This window comes from Mustela nigripes, chromosome 12, assembly GCF_022355385.1.
Source record: "Mustela nigripes isolate SB6536 chromosome 12, MUSNIG.SB6536, whole genome shotgun sequence".
Classification (NCBI taxonomy): Eukaryota; Metazoa; Chordata; class Mammalia; order Carnivora; family Mustelidae; genus Mustela; species Mustela nigripes.
The window spans coordinates 59,502,239-59,514,638 of NC_081568.1; the positions used below are offsets into that span (position 1 = coordinate 59,502,239).

The window sequence follows — 12,400 nt, forward strand, 5'->3', positions numbered from 1 at the left end:
GAAGGGAAGGGAAGAGAAGGGAAAGGAAAAGAAGTTACCCAATGCAGAGGTTCTCCAGCAGGGCTCCTACTATTATTCAAACACTCACACCCACCTCCCCTATTTACAAGAGGCCCAGACTACCTCTCCTGGTCCCCATCCCCCATACAGTTCACCTCTCCCGTGCCCTTACTTCCTAATCACTAACCTTCCTGACTGCTAGCAAAGCCGGCTGGTAGTGTATCAGCCATTTAAACTTTAGTCTGAATTCCAGGTCAGTGTGCCAACTTCCCCCAGAGATTCATAGTATAAACTTCTCTTGCTATTACTTCATCTTGAGGGAATTTCAGTAAAGGGAAGGGGGTCCATTTGGAGCACACATCCTGTGCCTGTAAAGTTACACTTCATAGAAAGGAAGAGCACATTCAGATCCGGGTCTGGAGGAGAGGCTGTGACAGCCGAGGAGAGCTTTTAGTACTTTCAAACATGAAAGACCCTTTCCAGAGGCTTGAGGTACAGTCCCAACTCTACTGTTCTCTACCAACATTGCCCTGAGCAAACCTCTTTCCCTCCCCGGCCATCTGTAAAGTGACATATAAAGTCCTTTTCAGCTTTGAGTTGTATACCTCTAAGAGGGTACTATTCTGGGGAGAATCAGAGTGTCTGAGATAATGTGCACATTCAGAATTAGAGACTGGGGTGCAGATCAAGCCCCTTAACCTTCCCACCCCCAACCCAGCCATTCAGTTTCTGCTGTAGAAAACAGCTGTACCTCTCGCTGACCCCCCTACCAAAGTGAGCTTCCCCTCTCACTTGAGGGCTTAGCTTGGGGCAATCAGGGCTTCGTGTGACTCTGGCAGTGGGTGCAAAGGGCTCCTGAGCAAGGTATTCCAACCCCTGCTGTCGGGAATATGAAGACCAAGTACCCTTCCAGTTAGCAGCCCCAGGAGACATTAGAAGTCGCCTCCCTAGCTCTGGGCACAATGAAATGCTCGAGCAGGTTGCCTACAGAAGCCAGGAAGCTTCCATCCCCCGGAGATGTTTCTGGATGACTCAGTTGCTCACTTCCATCATCTATCACACGTTCATCTGTCACATGGTGCCTGGAGTGGCTTTCTCCAAAGTCTTTCCAAGTCTAGGTTTGGGCAATCCATAAGTGGGCACAGTGACGTGTTGCTGCTCTGGCCAGCAAGGCGCTCCCAAGACAGTGAAACAGTCTGTGGCTCCCACTGAACCGCTTCAGAGAAGGTGGCAGAACCAAGTCATGTGCTTACAGCAATGCCTGGCTGCCAGATTCCTATTAGGCTTTTAAGACCCAGGTCCAGCATCTCTGGACCCTCACTCTTCAGGCAGGTTGAATTAGACATCTCTCAGCCTCTCACCTGATTGCTGTAGGCCCATCCCCGAGTCGGTGACTGGTTCGTAGGTCACTCTGTCCCCCTAGAATGGGAGCTTCCTAAGGGTCAGGAGTGAGCCCACCTCCCCGCTCTTTGCATCTCTGCTACCACCGCAGGGCAGGTGGGGCAGGGCAGGGGCTCAGTGGTATTGGCGAATCGTTGGAGGAACTGGCTGGGAGCTCCTACATCAGAGATGGCAGATTCCAGGGATTGGCAGTGTGGGTGGCAGGCAAGGAGCCCCGTTTCATCCACAGCCTCCCTCAGCCTCCTTGTACTCGGCAGCCTTGATTCCTAGCAAAACGCATGGATCCCCATCACACACCAGACTCGATGCTCATCTGCATAGCATCCTCCGTCCAGAACAGCCCTGAGCTGTGGGCACGAATACTAATGCAGCATGCAAATGCCGGCCCGGAGAAGGAGAGCCCCGGACTATCAATGAGCTCCCCCAGCACCTGCTAGAGTGCCCAGCCTCCTCCGACTAGGGCTCACCCAGGGCAAGAAGGGGCAACAGACACAGAAGTCATCTTGAAGTGCCCCTGTGGTCAACGTGATGCCCTGTGGCCTCCCAGGAAGGGCGCCTCCATACAGAGTGCAAATGAGAGGGAATGCTGGCCTCTCAGGAAGGGCCCGGCCTGCTCCCCCCTCCCCACTTCCTTCTCTTTCCTGGGTGGGTGACAGCACGGGCTTTGAAGACAGACAGAAGGGGTTTCAATCCTTGATTCTCCAGCTGTGTCATTTTGTGACCTTGGGCAGATCCCCTCATGCTCTGACTCTCAGTTTGCTGACACATAGAACAGAGGAGCGGGCAGAGACAGAGGTAGGATGTGGGCGGTTTTGTGGATAGCTACGGAGTTCAGGCCTCTAGTGTGCCGAAGATGCTACTTGCCTCCTTCCATCAACTGCTGAACTTAACTTCTATTCCAAATTCCTGCTCTTCTTGGGAGAGAAATGAAATCTCGATCCACTCAGAATACCCCCATCTCCTCGGCATGGCCTGAATATTCTTCTGGGGGCTTGTGAAGCATTGAGATGTAGGGTGGGCTGGACCCCAATGTGCAGCCTATCACCCCTCCAGGCAGGCAGCCTCCAAGATGTGCCTGGTCCTGAGCATCCTGGGCTCACTCCGCCACCCAGCTCACAGTGGGGGCCCCAGCCTAAAACTCACGTTTGCCTGCTCTTTGGGGCATGGTGGGCCACTCCTCTCTTGAGCACAGGGGAAGATTCCCCTCCTTGCCTAACTCCACGAGGAGAAGTAAGTCAGGATCCCCCTTCTATCAAAGACACACAGGCTAGTGGAGTGTGTGCACTGTTTGTGCTGTGCAGACAATGGGCAGGGCTGGGAGGGGGACTCAGGGTCATGTCCATTTGCCCAGACTCTGCCTGGGAAAGGGGCAGGGTTGCCCTGGCACCAAGATTCCATCAACGTCTGGGGCTTCCGTGCTGACCGGTGCTTTGCCTGAGGTGGGGCAAGGACAAATCCGATCTCTGAGCTCACATTCTTCTAGGCCTCTTTTCAGACCAGAGCCTTTGGAAGTCACCATCCAAGACGGGGGCCCCGTTGTTTCCATGTCATATTGCCCCACACAGTGCGTGCCACAGGTCTCCAACGTGGGACAGGGTATGGGGTCACCGGAAATAACGGAGAAAGTATCCATTGCTGTCTTGTAGCTTTATGTGGCCTCATTTCTGCAGCTCTGTCCCAGGGTCAGCCCTCAGCATGAAGGCGACCGTGACTTTCTTCTTGTTTCCTTCCTTCCTCCCTCCCTGCTCTGGGCTCCCCTCCCCCACCGCCCTCTTCAGGCTCGAATTGCAGCAGCAGCCGCCTAGCTGGGAAGCTGGGAGCCAGCGCTGACAGGTTCAGCGGGCCATGGAGGGCCAGGGGTGCTCATCGCTGGCATTATTACTAATCATCACACAGCACGGTTGCTGCTCCTTCCCTCCACCCCTGCTCACTTCCCCTGGGGTCTTCGGTTCAGAGAAGCCACAGAAGGAAAACAGACCCTGTGTGCATTCTGCATTCCCATAGGCAGATGGGGTGGCTGCAGCCCCCGGCAGCAAGGGTATGGATAGGAGCAGCAACTACCAGCCAGAGGGCCAGGACACAGCAGACCTCCCCTCGGCCTCTGTCTCTTGGCTTTAAGAAGCTACACCATACCTGTGAGTCGCCTGTGAATTGCTACCTCCCAGAGAAATAGTGTTGGAAGAAATAAGTCACAACAGCAGCAGGAGGGCTTGGAGTCAAAGGGAATGTGGGATCTGAAGTCAGACTATCTAAGTTCAAAGCCATCTCCCCCACTTCCTTGCTGTGTGACTTCGGGCAGGTCACTTAACCTCTCTGTGCTCTGGTAGCATCATATATAAAACAGGGGATAATGACGATACTACCTTACTGAAATGATTAATGGGACCAGAAACAAACTGGCACATCATAAAAGCCCCATAGGCAGTGGCTGGCGTTGTTAAGGTAATTATTATATAGTCTAAGGAGAACAAAGGAGGGGAGTGAACATGACAAATGCCTGCATAGTTCCCCAAGCAGCTTATGATCCATATTCTGCACGCACTTTAGAAATTCTGTCCTCATTACCCCAGCCATTTCAGTGTCACACCACCGCGACAGTTGTCCAGGGCTACCCCCATCTCAGCCTTGCTCTGCCCCGCTCACCTCTGCAACTCCGTCCCTTTCTACCCAGCTCCACTCTTGATTTCTCCACCCCACTTCCACACTGACCTTTGTCCTCCTAGGCTGACCTAGGCCCTTGACCTTGTTGAATCCAAACATTTGCTTTTCCCGGGACTTTGGGTGGAGCTGGCCAGGCTGGCCAGAGTCAGGGGTTGTTTTTCTCAGCAGCAGAGCTAGTGAAGTCATTCCCCGTCTTTCTTGGTGGGATCTGGGATGTTATGGTCTGTCCATTGCCCCCCTTAGACTGTGAGTTTCCCCCAAGCAAGTGAGCGCAAACTTCTGAACCCCAGTGACCTTCTCAGGGTGTGATGGAACCAGAGGCACTCATTAACTAGTGACGGAATGAGTGAGTGAGTGAGTGAGCGAGTGAGTGAAGTTTAATGAGGATGTCAACGATGACTGGCACCTGTCAGTGAGCATTGCCAGGCATTACACTTGGAGCACTGGAAGGCTTCTTCTCATTTAATCCTTACAACAGCCCCAAGAAATAGACACAGCTATTTACACCCATTTTACAGATGTTGAAACTGAGGCTCAAAGAAGTTAAAGTGGCACAGCTAAGAGCTGACCGTACCAAATCCCTAATTATAAGCTTTCCCCTGTAGTGCAGAGTTTTTTTTAACTCTGTCCATGGGTGGGCTTCATGCGGGAGTCGTGGCTGCCATAAAATTTTATGCAAGGTATGAGTGTGTGTGCACTCATGCTTGGCAGTTTTGGGGGAGAAGGTTCACAGGTTTCACTGGATACTTACATGTCTATTTGAACACATTTGAATCCACCTCCCTCTCCACCCTTCCTCCTTCTACCCAGCCTTCCATCCACCCCCGGAGCCATCTGATCAATTTCACAAAGTACTTACCTTGCACCTGGCCTAGGGTTGGCACCCATGACTTCTCTAGTCTCCAGGACACATTATGAATGTTGCTTCAGATAATGCAAGCCAAGATGCTTTGGAATGTCCTCCCCCCTCGCTGGGGCAGGTTTTCTGGGTAACTTGGAAGGGCTTTGCTGCAAGTGTCTGGGCTGCGTGGGTGGCTGCACTCTGTCTGAACTCATTTCAGCCCCTGGTGGAGACTGTTCCAGCACTAGAGCATGAAGGGGGAGCCCTTGGGGCCCTGAGCCATCAGGACATCAAAGGCAGAGGCTGTGACCTGGCTTCCCTGGCATCAGCCCTGTCCCTGAAGGGTCACGATCAGTCTTGACAGATGAGGCCATGTTTCATGCATATGGATGTGGCCCCAGAGAGGCACTTCCCAAGCCCAAGCCCTATTCCAAGATCTTTTCTTCCTCCTGGGAAGGTGAGGAAGAACGTGCTTTCAAAGAAGACTGGAAGGGGAAGCAAAAAATGGAGTTAGCGTGTTCAGAGCATTCTAGGCAGGAGACCCTATGCCAGGCACCTAGTAATTGTGATCACTTTCAGCCCCACCCAGCACCTGAGGCGGGTGAAATTATTCCGCTTCCAGATTGCAGAAACTGGGGCTCTCAGGGGTCAAATAACATGCCTGAGGTCACAAAACAAACCCAGCATTTGCAACCTGAGCTCTCTGACTTGAAAGCTGTATCTAACCTCCTGCCTTCTGAGGATCTATGCGTAGTTGTGACATTCGCTTGTAGTTTGCAAAAGGTTTATCCTACCTGGCTTCTCTGAGCACCCCCACCGCACCTCATCCCAAACTCATCCGCTCCCTCTTTCCTCCCAGCCCAATCACAGTTTGTAATGGTAAGAGGATCTGATTGCCTTCAGTCCTAGCCCCCCAGATCCATGAGGACAGGGACGCCTGCCTCTTTGTTCATTATTGGTCCCTCTGTTTAGAATGGCGCCTGGCAAGTAGATGGTGCTTAATAAATATTTGTTGAATGAATGAATAACGAGAAAAGCCCCAGAGCAAAAATATAATAAAAGACATTTGCAGAGTGCTTTGCCAAGAAACTAAGTATTTTCTTGTTGCTTTATCTGACCTGATCTTTCCACCAACCCTAAAAGGACCCTGTTCATGTTTCAGAGAGAAGCAGCCTGGGCCCAGATGTACATTTAGTAAGAGAAGCGTGACTGGATCCCAAGGCTAAAGGATGGTGCCCTTGCCCCTGCCCTGATGATCTCAGCGTGAGGATTTGCAGAACCCTTCAGATGTCCTGGGTCAGGCTACGCCAGTGCTGGTGGGGGCAGGGAGAGGGGTGCCTGCTTTGCTTTCTAAAAACTCAGGATCTATTTGAGGCGGCCAGACTTATGCATGCAGAACATTTGGGAAATGTACAAGACAGCAGCCAGCATAGTGCTGAATTGCACATAATCAGGTGCCAACCACATTCCCTTCCTTAACTAATCTGAGTCTTTTAATACCAGATGGGGACCCTGAGAATAGATTTCCTATGAAACAGATGAAGAGCCAAGATGGAAGCCAAGGGGAAGGGCTGTGGCTGACTCATTTCTACACCCCTCTAACCCAGCACGGTACCTGGCCACAGCAACAGTGAGAGCATCAGTCCAGGGTCCGTGACTGGCCACGCTGTGTGCCAGGCACCTACTAAGGGCCTGATGTCACCTCCAGTCTTCACAGCAGCGTGACAGGGTAGGTACTACTGTGGACCACGGAAAGTGAAAGTAGCGTTCAGAGAAAGTACGCATCAGGCTCCAAGTCACATAGCGAAAAAGCAGCAAAAGCATCCTGGGCACCCAGGCCTAGTAGTACCCCCAGGTCCAGGCTCCTCCTCGGACACTGCTGCCCCCGTGTGCGGTGGGCACTCAGGGACCTGCCCCCGCCTGCAAGGATGAAAAGAAACATGACTGAGCGAGTGCGTGAGAGAGGAGGGTAGGGGACAAACGCGATTTGTGTGTTACACAGACAAGCCCGGGCATGCGGGCATGCTTGATCGGGACCCCCTGCGGGCTCTGACCATTTTACTCCTTCCTCCCCCCACAGCCTTCCAGGCGTGCCTTAAGGAGTTCTCCATGCGTGCTTATGTCAGAGCGATGGGAGGGCCTTCCCTGCAGAGCTTCCTGAGGGCACGGACGGGGCCGTGGGTGTGTATTACTCAGCCCCGGCTGCTCTTACACAATGCCACAGACTGGGTGGCTTAAACAACAGAAATGTATTTTTTCACAGTTCTGGAGCCTGGAAGTCCAAGATCCAGGTGCCAGCAGGGTGGGTGTCTGGCGAGAGCTCTCCCCTTGGCTTACAGATGGCTGCCTTCTGCTCCCTGTGTGCTCACAAGACCTTTCCTTAGGCATGCGTTCAGGGCTTGGGGGAACTCTCTGTTGTCTGCTCTGAGCCACTATGGGTACTTCATCCCATGGGATCAAGACCCCAGCCTTATGAATTCGTTAAGCCTTAATTCCTTTTTCAGAGGTCCCATCTCCAAACGCAGACTCTCTCGGGGGCAGGGCTTCAATGTATGAATTTTGAGGAGACACAAACTTTCAGTCCGTAAGAGGGTGGATGAGGCAGGGGTCAGAGCTGGACGTGGGGCAGGAGCTAGCTTACCTTCAGGAGTAGAAGGAGCCACCACCAGAGAAGCCCCACTTAGACAGAGCTGGCAAGATGGCCTTAGTGAGAACATGCTGGGGACAGCAGGACAAGCTGCCCCCATGGTTCTCTGCTCTCTGTGGCAAGTCTCCCAGAGGCGGGAGGGGGTCTGCTGTTTTCTCTCCTTTGATATGCATCCCTTCTGAGATACTCTGTTTGTGAGCTTCTTATAGGCAATGTGTGCTGTATCATTGTGTGTGTGTGTGTGTGTCTGCATGTATGTGTGTCCATTTACCTATAGATAATGCCTACCACCCAGGGCATCTTCAGGAATAAGGGAGCGGCTGTGCATGTAAATATCTAGTCCTTGGCTGACATAAGAATGAATAAAGATTGGTTGAATAAGTGAATCTTTACCTGGAAGAGTGCTTCTTCCTTTGAAGAGCTAAGAGGATCTGGTCATCACCAGATTTTACTTAATAATTGGGTCTCTGAGCATAGAAAATTAGCCCATTCATTCAGTCAGATTGACTGCACCCCCTGCCAGAAAGAAGGGGTTAAGTAGACAACGTAGAGCCAAATTAGTAGTGGTTCCTGCTCTTAGGGAACCCTCTGTGTGGAGGGAGAGACCTATAGGAAAGGGACAACGGGATCCAAGGAGCTGACTTTTCTGAAGGGCAAAAGCTCCAAGTGCTGCAGGAACCCCTGAGGCAGGCACCAGTTCAGGGCTAGGAAGGGACTGCTGGAGAACACGACACTTGAATCAGATACTCAAAGGATGGGCAGCAGGTCACCAGATGGAGAAAGAGGCGAGGGATGTTCGAGGCAGAGGGGACAACACATGCAAAGGCCCTGAAGCACAGCCATAGAGGGCACTAGGGAGGGTCTGTGTGGCTGGGACCCCACGGGGAGCACCGGAGAGCACAGAGATGAGTCGATGAAGTCAGTCCCCAAAAGGGCTTCGTAGCTGAACTCGGCAGTTTGGACTGCATCTTGGTGACCTCACTTTCTTCCCACTGCTCGGAAGCAGCCGGTCATAAACTCCTCCAGGGTACTTTGCTCTCTCTGACCTGTAAAGTGGAACAATTCTGCTACTCTGCTTCTTCATGTGGTCATGGGGAAGAAGCAGAAATGCAAGAATGGCCTCCTAGCCTTCTGTAGACACTCAAGTGTTGGTCCTGGTCTCCAGGTAGCATGGGGAGGAGCAGATGCCCCAGAGTCCAGTGATCCCAGAGGGCCGCACCATCCTCTCCCCAGTGAAGATCCCTTCTCTGTTCCTTGAGTCCTGGTCACTCTGATGGGTCCTCTCCTGATCCCTTGCTTCCACCCCACCCCCACCCTTCTTCTCCCTCAAGGAGAGCAGGAGGGAGGCCGCAGACCAGACTCTACTAGTCCTGTTCCACCAACCAGGCTTCTAGGCCTCATGGACTGGCAGTTATGAGAACTGAAGCTTTGGATCTGGTGGGGCCCAGAGGAGATCTCCCCAGCCCAGGGGTCTCCAGTGTCCTCACCTGGCAACAGGAGGTTGTGAAACAGCCCTGGATTAATCCCACATTCTGGCTAAGTCACTTCAGGCAAATTCCTTACCTTCAGTAAGCCTCAGTTTCTCTTTCCAGTAATGATTAGATGACCTGTCTAACTCTCAGGGTTGGGGGGATGTGGGCTATGCATAGCAAAGGGCAATGCAAATGAAAGGGACAGATGTTATTGAGCACAACTTCCCCATTGCACAAAATAGGGCATATGTTTGGATTTGAAAGTGCGTTCAATGCTGAATAGGTGAAGAAAACTACTCAGGGTCCCTGGCCAAGTCTCAGGCCAGCTTTGTTCCTGAAAGGGCAGCTAATGGACTAGAAAGAAGGGAAACAGCTCCTGAGGGCACTTGTATCCTTGGGGTACGCCTACGTGCCTGTATAGTCTGGCGCTTGCATGAATGTTGGTAACCGTAATGCCATTTTGCGCTGTGTGTGTGGCTTCATGCCTCTGTGTTCGTGCACCTTATGTGGGGGCCCGTGGATGCCCCTGTGAACGTATTATGGGCTGGGTGTGTCTGTGTGTATAATAGCAATGTCTGTGTGGACTTGTGGAACTGTGCCCATATTTTCTGTGTGACTATGTGTATGTGTGTGTTTCTGGGGCTCTGTGTTGGGGGTCCTGGGATCTGCAGGCATAGTGCATAATGGGAACTCAGGCAGCTCCTACCTGGAAGAAGGGTAGCTCCTCTCAGGCTTTCAGGGAGCAGACCTGGCATTTCAGCACCACGGGGAGCTGAGGGGAACCCATGGGGGGTGAACCTTAACTTTGCCCTTTTGCATGAGATACTGAAATAGGGGTTGGGGTTCTCTGTGAGCTGCAGTGAAGACTCAGAGCAGGGAGACTGTTTCTTAAATTCAGCCATTACCCCCTCAGCACTAACGCACAGCCTGCCCCTTAGCTGATGGCTAGGAAATTACTGGGGGGGCTGGGGGAAGGTAGAAGGATGAAGGAGGGAGAAAGCCAAGGGAGAAACAACAAAGAGAAAACAAGGGTCCAAAGGGGCTCCTTTACCCTCCCCAATTCTCAGTCATGAGAAGGTGGCCCTGGCGTTGGAGGGGCAGGAGGGACCCTTCCTCTCATGACAACCCAGGTAGATGTATGTTTTTCATCTCTCCGTGGGTGGACTAGAGTTTTCTTTTCCCCACCCCATGAATTCAGGAGGTGATTAAGATTTCCCTTGAAGTCAATGAAATAGCGCACCACACACAGGGACACACACAGCAATCTGCGGCTGCCCCCTGAACCCCACCCATCAGCCAGGTGCCTACCCAGGTCTGTGCGCCCAGGGGCGCAGCCCTGGAGCGCGCACAGCCAGGCAGGTGCAGGCGCGCAGGGCGGTGGGCAGCGGTGCGGCTACAGGCGCCCCTCGGGGGCCCGGCCCCCCGCCCCGCCCCGCCGGGGTTACCCGCCGGCCGCCCGGCGCGCCTCGGATTCTCCCCGAGCGCGGGCAAGCAGGCGGGCAGGCCGGCAGGCGGGCGCGCGGCTCCGCTCCGCGCCCGTCCCTGGCTCTGTTCATTCATGATTGGTACCCGGCCCCCGAGAGCCACCCGAGCGCCGGGAGGGGAGCGGAGCGTGCGGCAGCAGGGGCGGGCTGAGCGCGGCTCCCGCACCGCACGCGCCGCTGGCTCGGGAGCCTCGGCCCGTGTCCGGCACCGAGCGGGCTGTGGGGTAGCGTCCTCGGCCCCTGGCGCGCAAAGCGGCCCGGCCCGGTTCCGAAGGCTCGGCGGGAGCGGCTGGCCCTGTGAGTCAGTGCATGTGCGGGCTGAAGAAGGAAAGAAAAGGCTCCCAGCGCCCCAGCCCCACGCTCGCTGAATACCAAGCTGCAGGCGAGCTGCCGGGTGTTTTGTTGTGTTTTTTTGTTTTTTTTCTTTCCTCCTCCAATTCGGAGTAGAGGAGCCACACTGATTTCTTTCCAGGGGAGGGGAGGGGCAGGGCGAGGGGTCCCAAGTCGCACACAAGTCTTCACTGCCATGGGGGCCGTCATGGGCACCTTCTCGTCTCTGCAAACCAAACAAAGGCGACCTTCTAAAGGTAAGCCACCTCCTTCTTCCTTTTGTTCCCCTGGCTGGGTTTGGGGGTGCTTGGTGCTGAGCTGGGGTGTGCCACCCGCCTGCCTCGGCCTGGACTCTCCTCTCCACGAGGAGCAAGGGCAGGTTCTTATATCCAAAGGAGTAAGAAACCTGGCAGGAGGTTCGGTGTGAATATCAAGAACACGCTGCTGAGACCCAGGGTGGGCGCTGGCCCCAGGGGTGGGGGAGACCCCTCTGGGGCTCCAGGTGCCAGGACTCTCCTCCTGGAAATCTCTAGGAGCAGAAGGAAGAGTCCGACTCACAGGTGGGGGTGACTGGATTGTCTGAGTGGAAATGTTGGGAAGCTCTTTCCGTTCCCATGACGGCTGGCGATTGTGCAACTGTGGGCACCCAGCGAGAGTGCTCGCACATTCACACACTCCTCCGGGTGGCCGTGCTGGCGCAGACCTAGGAGTCCATCATCAGGGAGAGGCTGCTCTGTCTGTCCACCCCAATAAACCTCTGCAAGCCAAAAGGAATCAGTTGCTGCCAGGGGGTACAACTCCCCGGGCTCACGTCCCGGTGCATGTCCTGGTGGCTGGGGGTGTCATTAGGAGCGAGGGCATCACACAAGGGTGCTGTCATGCTCTGGGAACCGCTGGGGTGCTGAGAGCACTGTCAAGGTGTGATGGAGCAGTGAGCTTCTGTCAAAGATTAGAAAGTGTGATACCCCCTGCTCCATAGCTGCCGTTCCCCAGCTCAGACCTCCCCAGTCTCACCAGTGGGACAGTTGTCCAATGAGTCCTTGTGAAGTTGGGCCAAACATATGTTGCACCATAAGGGACTATGTGAGAAAGTTGGTTGTTGGAACGGAAGGACAGGATGCAGTTAGGAAGAAAGAAAAGGATGGGTTTTGTTTTCCTTCGTTTAATGCTCAAATCTTCTGGTGAGCGGTTGAAGGATTTTAAGTAACCTGACACTTAAACCTTCAAGTTCTGCCATTGGAGCTGAGGTTCTGGTTATAGGTAGGGGCTGTAGTTCCCCAACCTTCATGCTGGGTAGTGATTAGAACCGTATTAAGGCAAGGGTGGACCCCAAGGTGCTCGGTAAATCTGCTCTTAGGACTTGCTTGGTCTCTTCTGACTCATTAGGCAAATTTGCATCTGAGAGTTCCCCATGAGTAACCTGTCCTCAAAGGGTCCAGGCATCTGGCCCAGCTCCCAGAGACATCAGGCTGGCTGAGCAGTGCAGGATGAGATCTCCGGGTGCAGATCTTAGGTGATAAAGCTGGACTGGTGTTTACATACTAGAACATGGGTATAGCGCTGC

General features: G+C 53.7%; 1 protein-coding gene across 6 annotated transcripts in view; it reads left to right on the forward strand.

Annotated features, from left to right (window-relative positions):
- Nucleotides 1-12,400, forward strand: part of KCNIP1 (potassium voltage-gated channel interacting protein 1) — a 339,780-nt gene that overhangs the window by 114,451 nt on the left and 212,929 nt on the right. The window contains exon 1 of one of the 6 annotated variants that reach the window (XM_059417342.1): nucleotides 10,467-11,093. The exons of 1 other annotated variant lie outside the window; for it this stretch is intronic. In XM_059417342.1, coding sequence (XP_059273325.1) covers nucleotides 11,033-11,093 — 61 coding nt within the window. In that variant the 5' untranslated portion in view covers nucleotides 10,467-11,032. Of the gene's footprint in view, nucleotides 1-10,466; nucleotides 11,094-12,400 lie in introns of those variants that run through there. 4 more of the 6 variants (XM_059417346.1, XM_059417345.1, XM_059417348.1 and 1 more) reach the window with 4 other exon arrangements.